The sequence below is a fragment of the Lupinus angustifolius genome, chromosome LG01 (genome assembly GCF_001865875.1).
Source record: "Lupinus angustifolius cultivar Tanjil chromosome LG01, LupAngTanjil_v1.0, whole genome shotgun sequence".
Taxonomy (NCBI): Eukaryota; Viridiplantae; Streptophyta; class Magnoliopsida; order Fabales; family Fabaceae; genus Lupinus; species Lupinus angustifolius.
Genome location: NC_032009.1, coordinates 977,441 through 998,651, shown reverse-complemented (window position 1 = coordinate 998,651; position 21,211 = coordinate 977,441). Strand labels below are relative to the sequence as shown.

General features: G+C 32.5%; 3 protein-coding genes across 3 annotated transcripts; 2 read left to right on the top strand and 1 right to left on the bottom strand.

The window, feature by feature from the left end:
- Positions 844–3,198, bottom strand: LOC109344653 (cytochrome P450 78A5-like). Its single transcript, XM_019583409.1, has 2 exons — positions 2,137–3,198; positions 844–1,684 (listed from the first exon to the last, which is right to left on the bottom strand). Exons 1-2 carry the CDS (start codon positions 3,106–3,108, stop codon positions 1,058–1,060), a joined length of 1,599 nt encoding a protein of 532 aa, XP_019438954.1. The 5' UTR covers positions 3,109–3,198; the 3' UTR covers positions 844–1,057.
- LOC109344649 (ABC transporter B family member 25) lies at positions 8,803–14,244 on the top strand. Its single transcript, XM_019583405.1, has 17 exons — positions 8,803–8,936; positions 9,439–9,507; positions 9,603–9,638; positions 9,725–9,799; positions 9,955–10,079; positions 10,192–10,291; positions 10,444–10,615; positions 10,716–10,834; positions 10,904–11,014; positions 11,109–11,253; positions 11,337–11,469; positions 12,232–12,307; positions 12,409–12,474; positions 12,663–12,770; positions 13,315–13,422; positions 13,504–13,701; positions 13,825–14,244. Exons 1-17 carry the CDS (start codon positions 8,886–8,888, stop codon positions 14,029–14,031), a joined length of 1,899 nt encoding a protein of 632 aa, XP_019438950.1. The 5' UTR covers positions 8,803–8,885; the 3' UTR covers positions 14,032–14,244.
- LOC109346565 (RHOMBOID-like protein 12, mitochondrial) lies at positions 14,802–20,336 on the top strand. The gene is made up of 9 exons (XM_019586605.1): positions 14,802–14,810; positions 15,741–15,811; positions 16,180–16,300; positions 16,803–16,922; positions 17,897–18,007; positions 18,496–18,525; positions 19,406–19,510; positions 19,612–19,653; positions 20,083–20,336. Exons 1-9 carry the CDS (start codon positions 14,802–14,804, stop codon positions 20,170–20,172), a joined length of 699 nt encoding a protein of 232 aa, XP_019442150.1. The 3' UTR covers positions 20,173–20,336.

Genomic DNA, 21,211 nt, shown 5'->3' with positions numbered 1-21,211 from the left:
AATGGGGTAGTTTAAATTAGTCTGAGATGGAAATTATTACTTACCAAAGAGCACTTAATAATAATTTGTAATTTGGTAAGTAATAATCTGGATGATAAAAGAGCAGTTATTCAAAAACTAAGCCTATTATAGCAGAATGAAGCAATGCCCTACTAAACGTTTGATAGAGATAATAAGTATCTAATAGAATCCATTTCATATATACATCAAAGGTGACTTGTATATTTGTCAAATCCAATACTGTCTATCTACCTTTAGGTTGCTACAACCTACATTTCCATTCTCATTCATGCAAATAAAAAGGCCGAAAGGCTAAAATTGCATTCTTACAAAATGAAATTGACATGATCTCTGATAACTAACATCCTCTACTCAGTTACTTAAAGATTAATATAATGTTTTAGCATTTGACATGTTAAAAGAGAATGGAGTATTCTGTCCAAAACCACAAAATATACATTAACCTTTGCATACTTTAGATTCCTTCACAACATGTGTTAAAGATTGTGAAAAAATCTAAATCATCCATCACAAATTGTTCCCCATGGCAAAGTTAAACAATGATTCTTGTTTTCTCCTCGTGGCAGTATTTAGTCGTAAAAAATCAACTAAAGATTTGATTTAATTTATCATTAAGCTGAATTACCTGAATGACCATAAAAAACTTTCCATAGTTATGTTATTGGTTGAAACATAATATTATATCCCACACTCATTAAGAAGTTCTATCAGTTAAAAGAGATAAAATGAAGTGCATTTTTAAAAACTCAAGGGCTAAAACATATAACATATGTACTACTAAAATTTGATGTACCTAAGCAGAATTTGAATAAACATCATAAAATATATATTAAAATTAAAAGTTAAACTACTTTTTTAAAATTCACATATTTAGACTATTAGATCATATTACATCTTGTCCAACCATAATTAAAATATATAAAAAGATACACAAGTAAACCAACCAAACTTGAGTACTAGTTCTACTCCCTATCCCCATTGATAGAGATACCTTTGCAAACATTGTCATACAGTTAAGAGTTGCAATCAAGTATGTTCATTCTTGAAGGATGATGCAAACAGGCCTAGCAATAGCCTTGGAGAGCAAAGAGGATTTCATCTCAAGAGAAAGTTTTAAGCACTCAGACAAATCCACACCACCATCATCACTAGGCACCCATTCAAAGTTCTGTAATAACATAGCAAGCCAAAGCTCAACGGTTGCCAACCCCATAGCTTTTCCAGGACACACCCTTCTTCCAGCTCCAAAAGGTGCAAGCCTGAGATCAGACCCCATAATATTAGGTGCATCTTCTTCTAGAAAACGCTCAGGCTTAAACTCTTGTGGATCAGACCAAATTTCATGGTCATGAGTTATGGACCACATGTTCACCATGGCAGTTGTACCAGCTGGAATGAAGTGGTGGCCAATTTGGGTGTCCTGGATTGAGAGCCTTGCCCATGAAAGAAGAGGTCCTGGTGGGTGTAACCTTAGTGTTTCTTTCACTACAGCACGAAGATATGGGAGGTTGGGAAGGTCAGCATCGGTCACAGTGCGGGTTAAGCCAACAGCTGAGTCAATTTCAGCATGAACCTTGGCTTGGATTTCCGGGTGTAAAACCATTCTTGCTAGAATCCATTCTAGAAGGATTGCTACTGTATCAGTACCCCTGAAGATCATCTCCTGCAACAAATATTATGTTAAGCCCCAAATTTATCACTATTAAACATGAAATTAAAATATTCTTGTTCTATGAAATTGATGAATGTGAAGTATAGGAGAATTATATATTCTATAAACAAAAGAGAATATAATTGCCATATAAATGAACCATCTAAAGAAAATTAATAAACATAACTGAGCTTTTTTTTGGAAAGTTAAGAATAATATAAGGTTATGCAGAAATGGACGTGTAAACTTTTCATAAATATTTTGGAAAACTAACTTGAATCAGAAATTCAGAATAATTATATTACGTGGTTTGAAGAGTTTAAGCTCATTTCAAGCAAAAACTGAATTCAATGCAACATGCATTGGTCGTGAGGTAATTAACCTGGGAAACAGTTGTGACACGTTATAGGTACCTTAGTAATTAACCTAAAATTCATGAAAATAAGGAGAAAGAGAAAACTCACCCAAAGAACAGCGACCATGTCGGAGTGTTGAAGCTTGTTCTCTTTCTCCAAATCCAGTAAAACTTCCACAAAATCAGAAGAGCCTTCATCCACAGTCTTGTTTTCACCACCTTCAAAAATCACCCTTTTCATTCTATGCTCCAATATAATTTTCCCAACAAAAACATTCACTCTAGCCACCAAATTCCTACACCTTTTCCTCACACCTTGCAGATCAAGCCAACCCAGAAGAGGAAAATGGTCACTCCAGTTAAACACACCAAGTAAATCGTAACCTTCTCTCACCAACTCCTCAACTTCACACCCATCATCATCTCCACCTTCACCAAACACATAACTCCTCCCAAAAACCATCATCATAACATTATTCAACGACCCAAAATGCAAAACTTTCTTTACCTCAACAACATCGTTATTTTGCATTAAACTCTTTATCTGGTTTACCATATTGCCCCCAATGCTCATACGGAACTCTCCGGAAGCGGCGATCCTACGGGGAGAGAAAAGGTGGGTGGCGGAGATCCTCCTCAAAGTCCTCCAGTACTCACCGAAAGGAGCAAACCCCATTGCACGGTGAAAGAGAAGTTCATAGGCGGATTCTTTAACAGGTCTATCCGCAAAATCAGAACTGTTTAGAATCTCTTTCGCAGTGTCAGGGTTTGTGGAAATGATAAAGCGAGTAAAGCCAACGGAAAATGCCATTAAAGGCTTGGCCTTAAAAACATGAGCAAGCTTAGCGAGAACCCTATGAGTCATGGTCCCCGTAAAAGCGAAAACGAGACCAAGTACCGGGAAACCGGAAGGTCCTGGAATGGTGGGTTTGTTAGAGGTTAGAGCCCAAGCTAACCCACCAGGAACAAGCCAGTAGCTGAAAACTGCAGCGAGAAAAAGAAGAGCGAGGAAGACATGAGAGGAGAGTGTGGTAGAGCACAAAAGTGCAGGAAAAATGAGATAACAAAGTTCAGAAGACATTGTTGTTGTGATGAGAAGATGAAGAAGGAGAAGGTTGGAAGGTGTAGAAGAGAGAAAAGCGTGAAATTGAGTTGAAGTGGAAGACCAAGACCATGACCACTATTTATAACCAACGTACTTTGTAACAGTTATAGAACACTTTCGGACGAGATTGAAGAATCTTTCTACGAAATCAATAAATAAAAATTAACTTTGCGTGTTACTACTCTATTTCATATATCTTACTTTTGAGTAAGTAAAAATTAAATGATTTCAATTTAAATATGTTACAAATGTGATTCTCACACATTCAACCAACTATATACAATAAGCAAAATATGTCATTTTTGAGTTAAATAGTTTAGTTAATAAAAAATCTTTCTATTTATATGTATCATATAAATAGAAACTATTTAATTTTACAATTGGTCAAGCTAATGAATTAAACTAACTAGTTTATAAGCTCCTATTTAATTAAATTAATTCGAGTTCACAAGTCGAATTTAATAGTTCATAAATTTAAATTAGATTTGAGTTAGAAAAATATTTTGTATCAAACTTGAGTCAAGTTTTAAAGTAAACTTATTCTTATCAATTGGTGAGTTGAGCTCGGATTCTACTCTACCCGACTCCTTTTCGGCCCAATACTTAAATACCTATATGATATTAGGGTTTTGATATGTGTAGAATTGTGTATTGTGCATGTCTATGTGCCTTTTATGGAAAATTTTGCATAACACATTAATGAGATTCACTTCACACATGTAATTGATGGAATCATATTTTGTTAGAATTTGTACAATCATGAATCTCTCACACAACCAATGTTTGTCTTCGATAAATTAATCGTCAAGATCTGATAGGAAGTAACTCTTAAATGTTTTTTAGTTTCATCAACATCATATTTTATTAGAATTTGCATAATGAGGAATTTATTACATTTTTCTCTGTAAACCATAACTAAATTTTAATTTCTCATCATTGAAAGGGACAAGTGAAAGAAAATGTTAATGAACATAATAAAAATGATAATCATTAGCTATATCTCGAGCGTTCAAGTTATCTAAGTTATTGAAAATTGTAGTGATTTGTTCACGCAATTTTTTTTACACGTATCATGAACTTTCACTGCTCTAAAGAATAAATGTATGAGTCGTATGAAAAAGCTGTCTCTGACTAGCAAAAAATCCGGTGTTTTGTTTCAACTTTCAAGGAATAACGGTTTCAACTTCATGTGATGATTGCAGTTTAACAATATGAGCAACACATGGCAACATAATTTACGGTCAAGTTAGTTTCAATTAATATCTCATGTTACAAGTACTACTAATATTTTACGTTACATTGAATCGAACTAATTCAGTATTCGTTCGAAATTCATTTTATTATTTAGTTTGATAAAGTTAATTCATAAATTAAATAAACCTAACGAGTTGAATTGTATTCAGTTCGTTTATTTAACTTATCCCTTGACCATATCCCGCCCCTCCCTTTTCTCTCTCTCATTAGAACTCTTACCAAAAATTAAATAACGTATTATGGTTAATTGATATCTTAAAATATTTTTGTCATAAGACACGTAAATTCTCAATTATGCATGTAAAAGGGAATAGTGAATTAAAACTTCTAAACAGTCATAAAAATAACTTCACAAGTTGTTATAGACCCTTTTTCAAAATGTGACATCTTTTGCATAAATGTAGAAAGGAAGCTGCAAGTAATGTATTAAAAGTTAAAACAATTCCAAGTCTTCTTCATGAAGTTAACCATAAAGTAGCTATATAAAATATATTTCATTAGATATCTTTATCACAATCATATCCTTAATCATATAGAATAATTAAGATAGAGGATGTTGCTTTATTTAAAAAAATGATGTATAAAATAATTCTGATCTTCCGGGAGAACCGTTTCCATCATAAAAAACATGTGATATAACAACTTAATTCACATGAATTTTCATGCAACTCAGAATTAGTACAATCATATGGTAGCAAATCTTTGACTCGTGGATTTCGAGATTCGATAATTATCATGATATATTAATTAATAATGTAGTGTACACAATTACACACCACATTTCCACTTTGCTTCGAAAACTCTCTCAATTAGTTAAAAAAAGTATAACAAATCTTGCTATTTTTTTTTTTTATCAGCAATATATTATATTAAAAATAAAGAAGGGGTTAGGAGAACAAGTGGTGATCTTATTCACAACAACCTTATACATTCCAATTCAAATAACTTGAGGGACTTCACACCGAATCCATGAACAAGTAAGGGAAAGGAGAAAAAACTTGCGATTATGTATCATTATAATAACATCGACAAAAAGCTTATATGGAGATGAAACCAACCCATCATATTTGGAGATACATACATTTATGTTTATAATAACTATATGGAATTGATCTTTTATTTCGATACTTCGAATACCCAGAGTTACTAATTCATATGGATAATGCATAAAAATAGTTAGACGAAAATTAGTTTATCCCTACTGATAAATAATATTAGTTTTTTGAACTAATCCAAAATTAGTTTAACTTTTTTGTGAGACTTTATCAAGAATATGTTGGTATAATGTTTGGGAAAATCTAGATTATTGGATACCATAGAAGATTAAAGAACAATGTTATTTTCCAATGATGATTACATTTGCAATGAGAGGCGACCTCGATAGAATAGTTTTTCAGTCAAAGGTATGATAAACAAAAAAAGCTTCTAGAATATTACAAATAATAAATCAAAAAAGGTGGTTGAATTTCTTAAGAATGATGTTTGCTTTCAATCATTATCATGTATTTAAAAAAAGTATCATATTTATGCGGTGTGAATATCAAAATTATATATAATCAATATATATATTTGTATTGTTTTTTAATAACCAATAATAAAACTTTTACTTAAGTTTTTTTGCTGATAAATATAAAATGTACTCAAATAACCTCTTCTCAACATAAATTAATCATCCCTTATTTTCTAAGATGTTGTTCACAGAAAAATATTTACAAGTTAATAAACAGATAACAACATAGGTTGAGGAATATTTTAGTCTATTTGGGTTTATGAATAGAACGATGTATATTAGGAATTACATGTGACCATTGATGGTTGCGGCATAACTATCGGGGTTGGGCCTTCCAGAATGCCGAAATCCATTCTCAGGTTTTGCCACATGCATGCCACATGATTTAAATAAACAAGATACATCAAATTTAATTTTAATTGTGAAAACCGAACCGTGTTAGACAGTCTGATTGGTTTGATCATTGACTGAATTTGATAAAGGTTTTGGTTTACAATATTAACCGAATGAATGTTGGACCACTTTAAACTACGAAATTTTAGTCCGACTGTGTTAAACCCGGTTGAACGGATATAACCCGAGAAGTAAACCGAACGATTTACTTAAAATTAAAAATGTAACATACTCTAATCTTTTTGTTTTACTCCGGTCCAATAAAAATTTGAGAGATGTTATTTCAATATGATTATACATAGTTATTAATTATATAAAATTTTATATTTATATATAAGCATATATTTATTGATAAAAACTATTAATTATATATAAAATTATCCGGTTCGGCTGAACGGTTTAACCGTTTAAACCAGAAACCTTATACCGAAACTCTTCCAATTTAATATCCGGTTCGAATTTCACCAACATTGTCTAACCTATTAGCCTAAGGTACACCATTTTCTAAAGTTTGGTTTGACAATATGATCCAAACATTATTTTAAAGGTAAGGTCTTTAAATAGATTTCATGTGTAAGCAAGTCAATGAACATATATTTATGAATAAGGTAATAAATCACTACGGTTGATGAACATTTATCAGTAGCTAGACTAATAGTTTTATTTTTTTGCATTAAGGGTTCAAAGAATGGTTTGCCTTATGGTATAGAGATGATCAAAATAAATTTCGATTATATACACTTTGTCCTATAAAAATGGGTTTAAACTTTGGATACTATGCTTCAAAAAAAATTCAATCATCATCTACCAAATTATGTTCATCTATTTATAATAAACTTTAAATATCTTATCATAAATCAATATACCTAATCATATTGTTAAAATGTATAAGTCATGGATAAATCTTCTTAATAAACAAGAAGGATAAGAAATGAATGAACAATATGCTTATTGATGAATTATATCTCTTCTCATCATATTGAATATTGAATGAATTATAATACAAAGTCACGATGAATTCTTTATATATAAGGAATGAAAAACTAATACCCTAACCAAAATTAACTAACCCACTAACAAAAGGTTAATACAAAATTAACCTAAATAACAAAATATATTTCAATATTGTTAATCGATTAACCGCAATCCTCTTATAAGAATGATGAAAAATGGATCGAGGTTAAAAATACTCAAACAGGCCCAAACATTCTAGGCCTTTAAACCAGGCAACTACATAGGAATCTTTGTGTCCAAGGAATGTGGGGACCACATTCACGGACCAAACTAAGTACAGAAAAGTATATACTATATACAACATATCCATTTAGATTGTGAATGACGTAGTTGCTGACGTTTGCGTTTTTCAAAACAGATGTATATGCCTAAACATAACAAAAAGATAACTTATAATATAACAAAACAGTTTATATAAAAAATAAGATAATTATTGAACAAAATAAGGGATTCAACCCCAGGTATACACTTCCCTAGCAAGATCTTCACATACTAATATATAAAATAATCTATTTCTTCATTTTCTTAATATATTTCATTGCTTGTTTTAGCCTATTAAGATCACACCTCCTTTTTCCTTGTTAAGCAAATTCCATAAACATGATTCACCTAACCCGTCTATTTTTTTATAAGAGAATAAAATATGTATTCGTATCAAAAAATAACTTATCTCATTTAGCCAATAAAAACATAACATATGCACTATTTTGTTTTAATTTTTTTTATATAAAATATTAATTAGAGATATCGTTATTTTATTGGTCGAATGAGATAACTTATATCTTATATCAAAAAATATATTATTCTATTTTTTCCTGACTAATGGTGAGCCTCTTGGTCGTGTTGTCACTTTCTCACACTCAACAGGTGAGACATAAGATAATAACGTTTAAATTATTAAACACCATTTTCTCCATGGACTAATACATTCTATATAAAATGATATAGACATAAAGAGTTTTTATAATTTTACATTATCTATCATTTATCATTTATATTTAACTATCAATAAATTTAAATATATATGATATAAATGAATAATAAATATATAAATTTTTATATTAACAATGTCACAATACAAAATAAATATATTTTATGATTAAATTTATCCTCTACCAAATAAATGGCCAATAATCACCCAGTCTTTCTGGTTGAAGTTGGACCACACCCACTTTTTGGGTCTTTCTCCCTAACTGAAAAGTTTAAATTTTTTGTCTAGTAAATGTATTTTTGATGAGAAAAAGATATATGCATTGATCAGTATATTTTATACATTGTTATTGTATCATCCAAATGAACGATGGATAATCCAAATGAACGATGGATGATGAAGTGCATGTGTATAAATGTTTACACTGTAAATATATGCATTTTACACTTATTCATAAAACCTTACCTCATTAAGTCAATCTTATTAAACTTTTGTCTAGTGGTTCTATTTATTGTATTTTTTTTCCATTATATTATATTTTTGTGGTCATTATTTTTTCCATCACACTGTTTTCTCTTATTTAATTATGTATTTAAGGAGTAAAGTATTGTTATAGGTAAGTTTGATTTGGTGGGATAATCAGAAAAAAAGATGAGGGAATCAAGAACTGAAAAAGCTCCTCTCTTAGAAGCTGAGCGTGTTGTAAGAACAATTTTCTCCAACTTTTTTATGTTTATTAATTTCAGCTCATAATTTACCTGATTCTTTTGCTCAATCATATTTTATTTTTTTTTATTTTGATTTTGGAGGTTGATGAGACAACATAGTTTTTGAAACTTATGAATGGTTTATTGTTTAAGGCTACCAAACTAACTATAATTGTTGTTCTCTCTGAAACACTGTTAGTATTTTAGTGAAGTCTCTGATTCTTTATATAGTTATCCATTTTCGAAAATTTAATACTGCAAAATTGTTTTTTGGACATAATGGTTTTCATTTGCGGCAGTGGTTATATTGAACCATAAAATGTGGCTGCAATTGTTGGAGTGGTGTGAATTTGGAGATTCCTAATTGTGCCCGCGGTTTCGAAAACTACTAAAACCGCAATACTGCAGCCGTAATTGCCATTGCGTAATTTGAAAGTACTACATGAGTTGGAACTGAATTTATCCTTGTATTCCATTGATTTTTCTGATCTATGTAGGAAGGGGGAAAGAGGGATGATGCCCCTGCAGGTCAAGTCTCAGACCTTGAGCACGGTGATGCAGTGCCGGTAATCATTGTTATACATAATTGGAATCTCTCTATAATATCTCATAGCATCATATTTATATCCACAATTGCTAACTTTGTGTGTATACATATCAGGCGGCAAATGTGGGATTTTTTCGAGTGTTTTCACTTGTAAGTGGCCAGTGTTTCTTCGGTTGCATTTCTGCCATACTTTTGTGCTCATTAAACCTGCTTTTTTTCTTAATTATTAATTACAGGCAAAGCCTGAGGCTGGAAAGTTGGTGATTGGTACAGTGGCCCTGTTGATTGCAGCCACAACAAGTATCTTAGTTGTATGCATCGTTTACTATCTCCCTCTCTTTCTCTCTCACACACTTACACAAGTGCACACACTCAAAATTATGATAGCATGTAAAATTGTTGCCAACATTGCCAGATATCAAATCAAAGCTACTTTCTAATGACCATGTAAATGTTGCTGCTACAGCAAAAATTTGGTGGGAAGATAATTGACATTGTCTCAAGAGATCTTCGAACACCTGAAGAGAAAGACAAAGCTTTAAATGCTGTTAAGGGCACAATTCTAGAGATATTTCTGATTGTTATTGTTGGGTATGACCCTTGCTTGAGACCTTGAGTAATTTCCAATTGAATATTGATCGTATAGTTTTATCTGCATATAGTCATGAATTCTGATCTGTCACATGAAATCTCTGATTTTCAGTTCTGTTTGCTCAGCACTTCGAGCTTGGCTTTTTTCTTCTGCTAGTGAAAGGGTTGTTGCACGACTGAGAAAGAATTTGTTCAGTCACCTTGTAAACCAGGTAAAACATTATTGTCATAATGTCTCTTGCATCGTTTCTCTTTGTTTGTGTTACTGTTGTTCACTTGGAGAGTAGAAATTTCAACATTGCAGCTTGTACTTACCCTTGCCTCACAATAAAAGCTTGTTTTTTTAATAATTACGAGTTTTCAGGAAATAGCCTTCTTTGATGTTACTCGTACCGGGGAACTTTTAAGTAGGCTATCAGAAGATACGCAGATCATTAAGAATGCTGCAACTACCAATCTTTCCGAGGCACTCAGAAACTTATCAACAGCACTTATTGGTCTCAGCTTCATGTTTGCAACATCATGGGAGTTAACATGTGAGTTATCAAGGATTGAAGGTTCACTTCATGAACTAGACATGTTGTCTGTGTTTATCCTGACTTGGTTTGCTCTCTCTCCTTTTGCATCATTTTGTAGTGTTGGCTTTGGCTGTCGTGCCTGTTATTTCTGTTGCTGTTCGCAAATTTGGTCGTTTCCTACGTGAACTTTCTCATAAAACTCAAGCTGCAGCTGCAGTAGCTTCTTCAATTGCTGAGGTATCCCATTAAACATACATTACACTAAAAGATATTTAAACTGATACTAATTTTGTCAGCATTGCTTAGGAATCTTTTGGTGCTATAAGGACAGTAAGATCTTTCGCTCAAGAGGATTATGAAATATCGCGCTACTCTGAGAAAGTTGATGAGACACTTAAGCTTGGACTTAAGCAAGCTGTGAGTTTGTCATTTATATTTTGATCTATGTGCTTGTGTGTAAATTTGTTTGTTTTCCTTTGCAACATTTAATCTTATCTGCTTGGTGATACAGAAAGTCGTTGGACTCTTTTCTGGAGGCCTTAATGCAGCATCTACACTTTCAGTTATTGTAGTTGTTATATATGGAGCTAATTTGACAATCAAAGGTTCCATGACCTCGGGTGATCTTACGTCTTTCATTCTTTATAGTCTCTCAGGTAAGTTCCTCTTTCTATTTTGTTTTTTTTCTTGGGGTGGGTACAGGCCCGCATATCGCTGACTCAATTACTTTGCCTTGTAGTGGGATCTTCTATATCTGGTCTGTCAGGATTGTATACGGTAGTTATGAAAGCTGCAGGTGCTAGCAGAAGGGTATTTCAAATTATGGATCGAATTTCATCTATGCCGAAGTCTGGAAATAAGTGTCCTCTGGGGTCAGTTTCCTATATTTCCCCACATGTATAAGTTCTATTTACAGATTTCCCTCCTCCCTATAGTTTTTTATAGGCAATGTTTGACGGGGAGAGGGTGAGAGAGATTGTGCACCTGTTGGGGTTTGAACGTAGGTGCTCATACTTTATGTCCCGCAAATCTTCCGACTGAGCTAACTCTTAGGGGCATACACCTACAGCTATTTTAGTATTTTACTATCCTGGAATACACCTAGTGTAGGATGTGAGATCAAGGAGATTAGCTTTTGAATTCTTGTTACTAGACTTTCTAGTGTCCCAATTCTGCACTCAAAGTGGTAAACTGATAAACTGCTTATCATGAAATAGATCTTGCAAATGTATAGGTGCTTTGAGCCCACCGTCCTTAGTGTTACAGTCAACTGAAACTTTATAATATAGAAGGTGAAAGCGTGAGCTTCTCTTTCCATTATATAATGAGAACTTAAGAACCATTTTCATAAAATTTGGGTGGTCTCTTAGTGTTACAGTGAAGTGAAACTTTATAATATAGAAGGTGGAAGCATGAGATTCTCTTTCCATTATATAATGTGAACTTAAGAACTGTTTTCATAAAATTTAGGTGATCTTTTGTGTTACAGTGAAGTGAAACTTTATAATATAGAAAGTGAAAGCATAAGCTTCTCTTTCACTCTTTCCATTACTTAATATTAATTTAAGTAATATTTACATAAATTTAGTTGATCTCTTACAATGAAAAGTGACACTCAATGTCTACTACTGTAGTGATCAAGATGGGGAAGTGGAACTAGATGATGTATGGTTTTCCTATCCATCACGCCCTAATCATATGGTGCTCAAGGTAGCAATTTCCCTCTAGTTTTCTGTTATGGTGGTACATATGTCGTACAAGTTCAATGGTTAAATTATTCTAACAAAATATGCTGCATTGTTCATCTTTAGGGCATTACAATGAAACTGCGGCCTGGCTCAAAGGTTGCTCTTGTTGGTCCTAGTGGTGGCGGAAAGGTATGGTTCATATCTTCTCTCATTGTGATCTTCTTGTTATTTTCCTTTTCTGTGTTTATTTTCACAGGTCATCATTTCACACGGTTCATATTAACATGATGTAATTGAAGCATCGCAAGAAATGTACAGAGCACAGTGACGTAAAAGGAAAAATGTCATGTACATGAACCAATTTCTTATTTGTGCAGACTACCATAGCCAACTTAATTGAAAGATTTTATGACCCAACCAAGGGAAATATTCTGGTGAATGGGGTTCCTCTGGTTGAAATATCACACAAGCATTTACACATAAAGGTATCTTTATCCTGAATTTTGCAATATGTAGTTCTTAACATTAGTTACCAAAAAAGTATTTCTTAGCCTATTACTATCTACTGCCGATCACAGGGACCATGAATTAATATGTTGGCACTGCAACAGATGTTCCACTTCCTGGCAAAACATATTTACAACATATAGGCAGATTAATATCAAAAGTACATTTAAGTGTGAACACTCCAATTTAGTGTTGTCGTGGTGTCATGTTTTTTTAGTTTTAGAAACCTGTTTATTTTGCAGTATTTTGGGTATGGGAGGGAATCCTGAATAGTCCCAACGAAGTCAAGGCGAAAAACTTTTTATTAAATGCCTTTTTCTTATCATGTTGTCACTGAGGCTTAGTCTAACTGCCATGTAATATGGCTTAGTACTTCAAAATGTAAAATTTTGTTTGAGAAATGAGTTTGCTGAACTACAGTTTGAATATGCCATGTTAACAAAAGAAATGGAACTATCCAATCTAATTTCTTTTGTGATATTGAAAACTTAGATTTAGTGCAGTTTGCTCTTGTATTTACAGATAAGCATAGTGAGTCAGGAGCCTACACTCTTCAACTGTTCCATAGAGGAGAACATAGCTTACGGATTTGATGGCAAAGTTAACACTGTTGATATAGAAAATGCAGCGGTATTTAATGTCTTCTTTCAGCAATGAGACACGTCTCTCCTAACTCTCTTTCGCTCATTATTGGTATGGATTTGAATGCAGAAAATGGCCAATGCACATGAATTTATATCAAAATTCCCAGAGAAATACCAGACTTTTGTTGGAGAGCGCGGGGTAAGGCTTTCAGGAGGGCAGAAACAGAGAATAGCAATTGCTAGAGCTCTGCTTATGGACCCCAAAATTCTCCTTCTCGATGAAGCCACCAGCGCCTTAGATGCTGAAAGTGAATACCTAGTACAGGCAAGTTAACTTATTATTTCGGTTGTTTCTTATTCCAGTTCCATACACATATGAGCTTCCTTTTAATCTTATCTTTAAACTTCTGTACAAAATATAAGCTAACATGCGATGAATATGGTGCAGGATGCCATGGATTCTCTTATGAAGGGAAGGACAGTTCTAGTTATTGCTCATCGGTTATCAACAGTTAAAACTGCCGATACTGTTGCGGTTGTTTCAGATGGACAAGTAGTTGAAAAGGGCACTCATGATGAGCTTCTGAGCAAGGATGGTGTCTATACTGCATTAGTCAGAAGACAACTACAAACAGCAAAATCTGAATCAATCTGATTATGAATAACACTTTGTCAAGTTGCTTGTGACACACTAATCTTCCTACCGCAAATGGTACTTTTAGTTTGAGGCACAAGTTCCTTGGAAGACACTCATTACCATAGTTGCAACTAGCAAGTTACAACATTAAGTTTATAGCAAGAAATTGTGGATACTGGTCATTAATGACCAATCTAGTACGAAATAAAAATCAATTTTCTTGTGTTTGTTTTATTCTGTTTTTAAGCTCTTGGAGCAATAGTTTTGCATTCAATTACCTCCGGTACGACGAGAATACCTGTGGGATACAAAAAAAAACTGCATCAAAATCAACACTATAAACATTATTATGAGATTATCTGCAAGTTCAACATCAATTTAGATAATGGTGTATTTCATGTCATATTATATATTTGCATAAAAAAGTGACCTATTTAAAAAGGTTAATTATTTAATAAGTTGTTTTTTAATTACTGTAATGTTATAGGAGTAACTATATATTATCATATAAAATTATTTTAATAATTTTTAGATTTACCTTAGAAAAATTCTAAAAAAATTGTAATAATATCTAATATTAGTTAAAAAAATTATACTCAACTTCAAAAACATTACTATCACATAATACCTAATTTAACATCATGCAAAAATTGTTTTATGAGAATAAAATATGGCAAATAAATTAAAAACATCATTAAATAATATAGTTTTTACCCAAAAACTTATTTGGCATCTTATTGATAGATAGTAAGAAAACTAATTCAAATTGTTGGATTTCTTTATAATTAATGGCTAAGGTGTGAAGTTGATGGACCCCACAGTTTGTACCATTCCATGTGTCATGATCTTATGATTGATCGAGAAAATATATTTAAATTAAAATTTAATTATTAACTATTTTTCTAACCAGTCCGAACTTGACAAGGTTGAAAGCATTTTTTGAACTTTGAAGTATATAAGGGTGGCATAGCCATGGTATGAATGAGAGAGCAGTTGGCAAAACAAAATGCAGAAGAGCTTTGTTCACAAACTGGTCTCACTCTCACATACACAAAATCACTTCATTTCTCACCGAACCATCTTCAATAGTCACACTCACACTTTCACACACCGTGTCTTCACCTCTCTCCCAAAACCCAATAACTCATTCTTCACTCACCCACTTCATCCTTTTCATTCCCATAACTCTATTTCCACCACAATTCCACTCATTACGCGCCTCAAAACTCTCTTTCACTGCACCTCCAACCTACCCACACTTTATTTTCGACGTCAGAGCTTTGATTTCAACCAAATTTCTAATTTTTACCAACGCAGTTGGTAATTTTCTACCCCAACCTGTTTTGTTTTGGTTACTGGTGGTTAAATTAAATTAACAATTTTTCATTTTCTTTTTGCTTCTAATTTTTTCTCTTACTGTCTAAAGCATTGGTTTGGATTACGATTATGAAATGAGATAATAATCATAATGGTCTTTGCTTTCACTCGTCAATTTTATTATCCCATATCTCATTGAGGTTTAATTAGGGTTTATGATGTTTTTCATTCTGATCTATATATTTTGTTTGGGGGTGAACTTTAGTGAATATCACCTGTCTTGATTTTTGCCTTGTCAACCCAAAATGTCATTTTGATCACCTTAAAAATATCTGTTTTGTTTTGGAACTTTGATTCGACTAGTTATTACATTGGTGGTTTTCGACATTGCTTCCTTTGATTGAACCGAGAATTGTTGCAATTTTGTTCTGAATTTCCTCCGACAATGGTGTTTGGACAAGCCTTGTGATTTTATTTCCTGGTAATAGTCTGATAGGGGAGAACTTAAAATTTAGTTCAAGGAGGGTTCTATAGTTGGAGGGTCGAAATTTAGTTTGCTACTCATTAAGAAAAAGGTTCGTAGTTTTGCCATCTATAGAGAGTTTCACTCACTTATAACAAATTTGATAACTTACTAGAGAAAACTTCCTGTTTCTGATAAATGCGAGGAACTGATATGTGTGACCTTTGTTTAATAAATGCGCCTTTCCATCAAAAGAAGCATACAAATAAAAGGCTTCCTGTTGGTAATACTATGCAGAAAAGCCATGATCTGTAGCACACATGTTTAGAATGTTTAGTGTTTACATTTGATATGGTAATCTCTAATATATTTTTACTTGTTTGCAGGAGATCATGGATCCACAGGCTAACACCTAATGAAGTGGTCTTGGGCTTGATTGGAGCTAATGTTGCTGTTTTTTTATTATGGAGGATAGCAGATGAAAACTTTATGATAAATAACTTCACCGTGATTGTCCCGACTCCTGATTTATAATCTTTGATCAATTTGATGATGCCACTTGTAGATATTATTTGCTAGACCATTGCTTTGTGTGACACTCCCAAGTCCCACCTGTGTTGTGGGTGCATCAAACATTTCTTAGGAAATTCTTCATAATGAGATAGTGTTAGTGTCATGCAGCATGATATATTACCCCTGTCTTTATTTTTATTTATTGTAGAGAGACAATACAGGAGTTTTGAAGCTTCAAATGATTCCTACTAACCATAATATCACATTTCAAGTTGAAGTTTATTTTTTGAAGATATCGTGAAACATTGAGACCAAATCCATACCTGATAAATATGTATTAGTATATATTTAGTCAAAATAATAATGATCGCTGGCGTGGTACTTACCAGAAGTTGAAGGGTGGAATTGAGAAGTGTATTGTGTCAATGCTATTTTCTGCATGGATTCAACTTCATATTGAGTCTTGACTATTAATTCAATTATTTTATGTGGACAGATCTCTTTGGACAATATAGAAAGTGGACGTTTGCACACCGTGATAACCAATGCATTCAGTCACGTAGAGACCGGGCATATAATTTCCAACATGATTGGACTCTACTTCTTTGGAACGAATGTACGATAGCATGCTCTAAAATTATACTTTTGGTCATTATTTCTCTCTTGTATCTTTCTTAAAGTTTTCCTCCTTTCCCTTATGTGACTTTCTAATGTGTTGTTTTGGGTTGGTATGTTGACATTAATGAAAAACAATGAATTATATGTCATTTGGTTATGAAATTCAGATACTTAAATTCTGTGAAGGGCAATAGTTTTGAGATGAAACATGTCATAATTTAAACTTCTTAGCTATGCCAAACTATTGGGGTTATGCATTTGGGTGGATGTTGGGACTTCCCAGATTTTCTGTCTCTTAAAATTTTGTTTATGTCAATTGTGAAATGATTAATACCTCCAATATACTGAATGCAAATCTAATTATCACAGAACACACCTATAGCTATAGGTAGTCCTCTTTTTGTTGAAACTTCTAGCTTTAAACTTGATGCAAATCCACTTCATCTTGTTCTCTTGTGGCTTATGTTGCATTTTTTATTTGTAGTTTTTTAATATATAGACTTATGTACTCAATGTGTTAAATAAGTCAGGATTCATTCAGTTTACCATTTCTTGGTAGATGTGAAATTTAGGAACCGGAGTCAGTGGTGTTTCCTTTTTCTAAAGATCCTAGGGAAAAGGAAGTAAAACCCATAACAAACAGGATAACTATTGAATTTTTAGTTTAACAAGGTACTATATCTTAAAAGACTTTTGCTGCATAAGATTTGAAGATGTGAGTTTACCAAAAGAAGAAAGATATCGTTGTCATTGGCCATCCCTTAGAAATCTTGTGTTTGGGATTTCTGATGCTGTTTAAACATTTTTTAGTTAATCTAATGTCTTTTCCGTTCATCTTTTCTTTTTGGCACACTTAAATGATACCATCACTTAATTGATAGATTTCTTTCATTCTTACTTCTTTTCTTAAATGAGTTACAAGTTCCATTAACTTCCATTACACTTAACTTTTTCCATTGGGTCTTTGGACAGATCGGAAGAAGTTTTGGAACTGATTTTTTGCTGAAGCTGTATTTTGCTGGGGCAGTTGGTGGTGCTGTTTTTTACTTGGCACATCAAGCCTATAAGGCTCAAACATCAAAGGTACAATGATGACTAAAAATTAGTACAATATCTATTGAGCAATTAAATAACAAATTTTTCTTTTCATTTCTAATTTTCTAGGTAAAAGAAAATGAATAAATCTTGATTTAATCCCTGCCCCTGAAAATAGAAAAACCACTAATTAACATGTGAATTCTTCAATCACAACCTTTTGAAATATGAATTTCTAGATTTCACTTTCATTCTGATATACCTTCAACTTTTAAAACTTATAATTTTGTACACTTGATTCAAAAGTAAGATTTATGAATGAACTTTCTTAAAGATGGACCAAAAAAGGATCATTTGGATATAGATTAGTATGCAATGATAAGTATATTTACGTCTAAGGTGACTAGTGACAAATTTCTTTAACATACTATCAAAAGTATATTTTTATTCTCGTGGTTGAAATAGTTTACCAGATGTGGAAAGTTCTTATCAACCTTTTTAGTGAATTTTTAACATTATCTGCATTTTGTTTGCAGCTGAGATGGAGGTCAAAGGAATTAGCATTGGTAAGTTTTGTCGCTATTCTATAATAATGGGCTCCCCTTCTTCAAGTAGCGAGACCCTAATTTCTGATAACATATGTTCTTGTTGATGGCTTTTCAATTGTTTTTCACGAGCCAAGCATTTTGATGGAATTATATCTGCTTTTATTTTGTGTTGATTCCTTTACAGATCTTTCTGTTTAGAAATCATTTAAAGGTATCCATGAATCTAAAAGAAAAACGTTCCGCATAGGCATAAGATCAGTGATGCTTTATAGTTCTGAATGTTTGGTAGTAAAGTGATAAAACAAGCACAAGATAAACGTGATAGATATGAGAATGTTGTGTTGGATGAGTGACTAACATACAAGAGAGAAGATCAATAATGGACTTATTAGATAGAAAGTAGGAGTGACAACTATTTAGGAACAGTTGGTAGTCACGCCTAAGATGACATAAACATTTGAGAAGACCAATAGAAGCTTTCATTGGAAGAATTGATCAACTGGTGGATAGCCCCACAATCTGAGGGAGAGGAAGTTGAAGTAAAACTCTAGGTTCCATTAGGAAATATTGGCTACCCGAGGACTTGGTTTTTTGATAGAACAATGTTTCCGTTTAATTTAATATAGTTGAACCCACCTAGTAGGAAAGAGTTGTCATTGTCTACCACCATTAATCAATTATATGCTGGCCATTAGATTCTATTAAATTGTCCTAGTTGCAAACTTCCAGATTCTATTCTATCTTTGCTATCATCTTCTCTCAAGTTACAAATATTTCTGTAAGTATAGTTAGATCATCATGTTATTTTGTATGGTAATCGATATATGCTTGTGTCACTTGCGACATTGGTTAAAGTGACTGCCTGATATCAATTTTACTTGAACTTGTCAATGTATAGGGGGCAAGTGCAGCAGTTAATGCAATTATGTTGCTTGATATATTCCTCTTCCCAAAAGCAACCCTTTACTTTAACTTTATTATACCAGTTCCTGCTATCTTGCTGGTAAGCTCTTCTCAACCTTATGCTATGTCAAAACTATGAAGTTGATAATGTCGATACTAACACATCGTTTCCTCCCGCCTTATCAATTATTGTTAATTAAGGGCATCTATTTGATCGGGAAAGATATGCTGTTGATATTAGAGGTATGTTGGACTCTCTGAAGGCTTACTTATTGTGCTTACAGATATTATTCATAGCATTTTTCGAACTTACACCATCCAGTAAATCTGTCCTATAGTATGAAATTTCTGTAGACACCATCTTCTTAGCATCATGATGTCTTAGACCTCTTAAAAAAAACCTCAAACTAAAATAATGCTGGGAACTTTCCTGTGTATGTAATATGTGTATGTTTGGTAGGAATGAAAAAATGGTGATAACTGGCAATGAATTTAGGTGTGTATAATAATAGATATATAGTATAAATACTATGATGCATTATAATTTGTTATCCCTCCCCTTTAAACTCCTACCAAGCATTCTATATATATGATGATTATCTTATGAACTCCACTTCACTATATTTATTCCATGGTTTGATATTAAAAATAATGTTAATTTTGAAATTATAGGGAGATAATCGTATATCAGGAGCTACACATATGGGGGGTGCTGCAGTTGCAGCTATAGCTTGGGCAAGAGTTCGGAAAGGAAGGTTCTAAATCCTATTTCATTTCATGCAGTTGATAATGTTAGGTATGGTTGTGAAGTTTTTTGGCTTAAATTTGAATTGCTAACAGTGGCATTTGTCTCAAACATATATTTGGTCACAAAATTTTCCTGTTTTACCTTTTTGGTTTAAATGATATATGGTAATGTTAACCTTACGTTATATTTTATAGAAGGAAAAAGCATTGATGGGTGTTTATATATTGGATATTAATTGACCATATTCTATTTTAAAATGCCCAACAGATGATATGAATTTTTCTAAACCTGTGTTAAATTAGAATTTTATGCAGCAACAGAATTTTGATTGAGTTCCTAGAATATTGAGTATCGTGATTATGTTTATGTCTCTTAGTGATGTTGTTGTTATATATGACCAACAATATGTGTCATAAATATGTGTCATGAGTGGTGATTGGTCTTAGTAATGTGTTGGTTAATCAATAAGTCTCTACACATTCTTTGAAACCATTCAATCTAAAGTATCAATATTTAAATAGATCGACATACAACTCAAAATCTTTAATGTAAAGTTAGACTCTAATTTGAAGTGAAATTTCTCTAGAGGTTCAAAAGTTGATCTTATAACACTGAAAATGATAAAGAAAAATTTCTCTTTGTTAAGGCATGTGAAGTTGACATAATAGTTAGTAAATACAATTAGTTTCAGGGATGGAGTGTTATTTTTTAAAGAAAAATGGTGTTAAGTGTCATATCCTTAAAATTGAAAGGGGGTGAGTTTAATTTACTCAATTATTTTATATTTGTTAACTGGGACAAGCTTTTCCTTTTATTCTTATTGTTTTATATGGTTTCTTCTTATAATGTTTAATCTTATACTTTATACTTAGAAATTAGGGTTAGTTGAATAGAGTAAAAATTAAAAGAAGAGCATTTTTTTATTTATTTAAATTATTTCCTTAATAAGACAAAAATAGCCAAATTAGGAAAGAGTTGCCCCAACTAAATATATATATATATATATATATATATATATATTAGATTTTACTAAAGTATTCCATATCAGTTATT

Excerpts from the sequence above, each read along its gene's own strand:
- LOC109344653 (XM_019583409.1), bottom strand. The coding sequence starts at position 3,108 with ATGTCTTCTGAACTTTGTTATCTCATTTTTCCTGCACTTTTGTGCTCT. Across the intron at positions 1,685-2,136 it reads ACATGGTCGCTGTTCTTTGG|GAGATGATCTTCAGGGGTAC; the intron begins GTGAGTTTTCTC and ends TATTTGTTGCAG.
- LOC109344649 (XM_019583405.1), top strand. The coding sequence starts at position 8,886 with ATGAGGGAATCAAGAACTGAAAAAGCTCCTCTCTTAGAAGCTGAGCGT. Across the intron at positions 10,835-10,903 it reads TAGCTTCTTCAATTGCTGAG|GAATCTTTTGGTGCTATAAG; the intron begins GTATCCCATTAA and ends AGCATTGCTTAG. Across the intron at positions 12,475-12,662 it reads GTCCTAGTGGTGGCGGAAAG|ACTACCATAGCCAACTTAAT; the intron begins GTATGGTTCATA and ends TTATTTGTGCAG.
- LOC109346565 (XM_019586605.1), top strand. Across the intron at positions 15,812-16,179 it reads CCTTGTGATTTTATTTCCTG|GAGATCATGGATCCACAGGC; the intron begins GTAATAGTCTGA and ends ACTTGTTTGCAG. Across the intron at positions 18,526-19,405 it reads GGTCAAAGGAATTAGCATTG|GGGGCAAGTGCAGCAGTTAA; the intron begins GTAAGTTTTGTC and ends GTCAATGTATAG.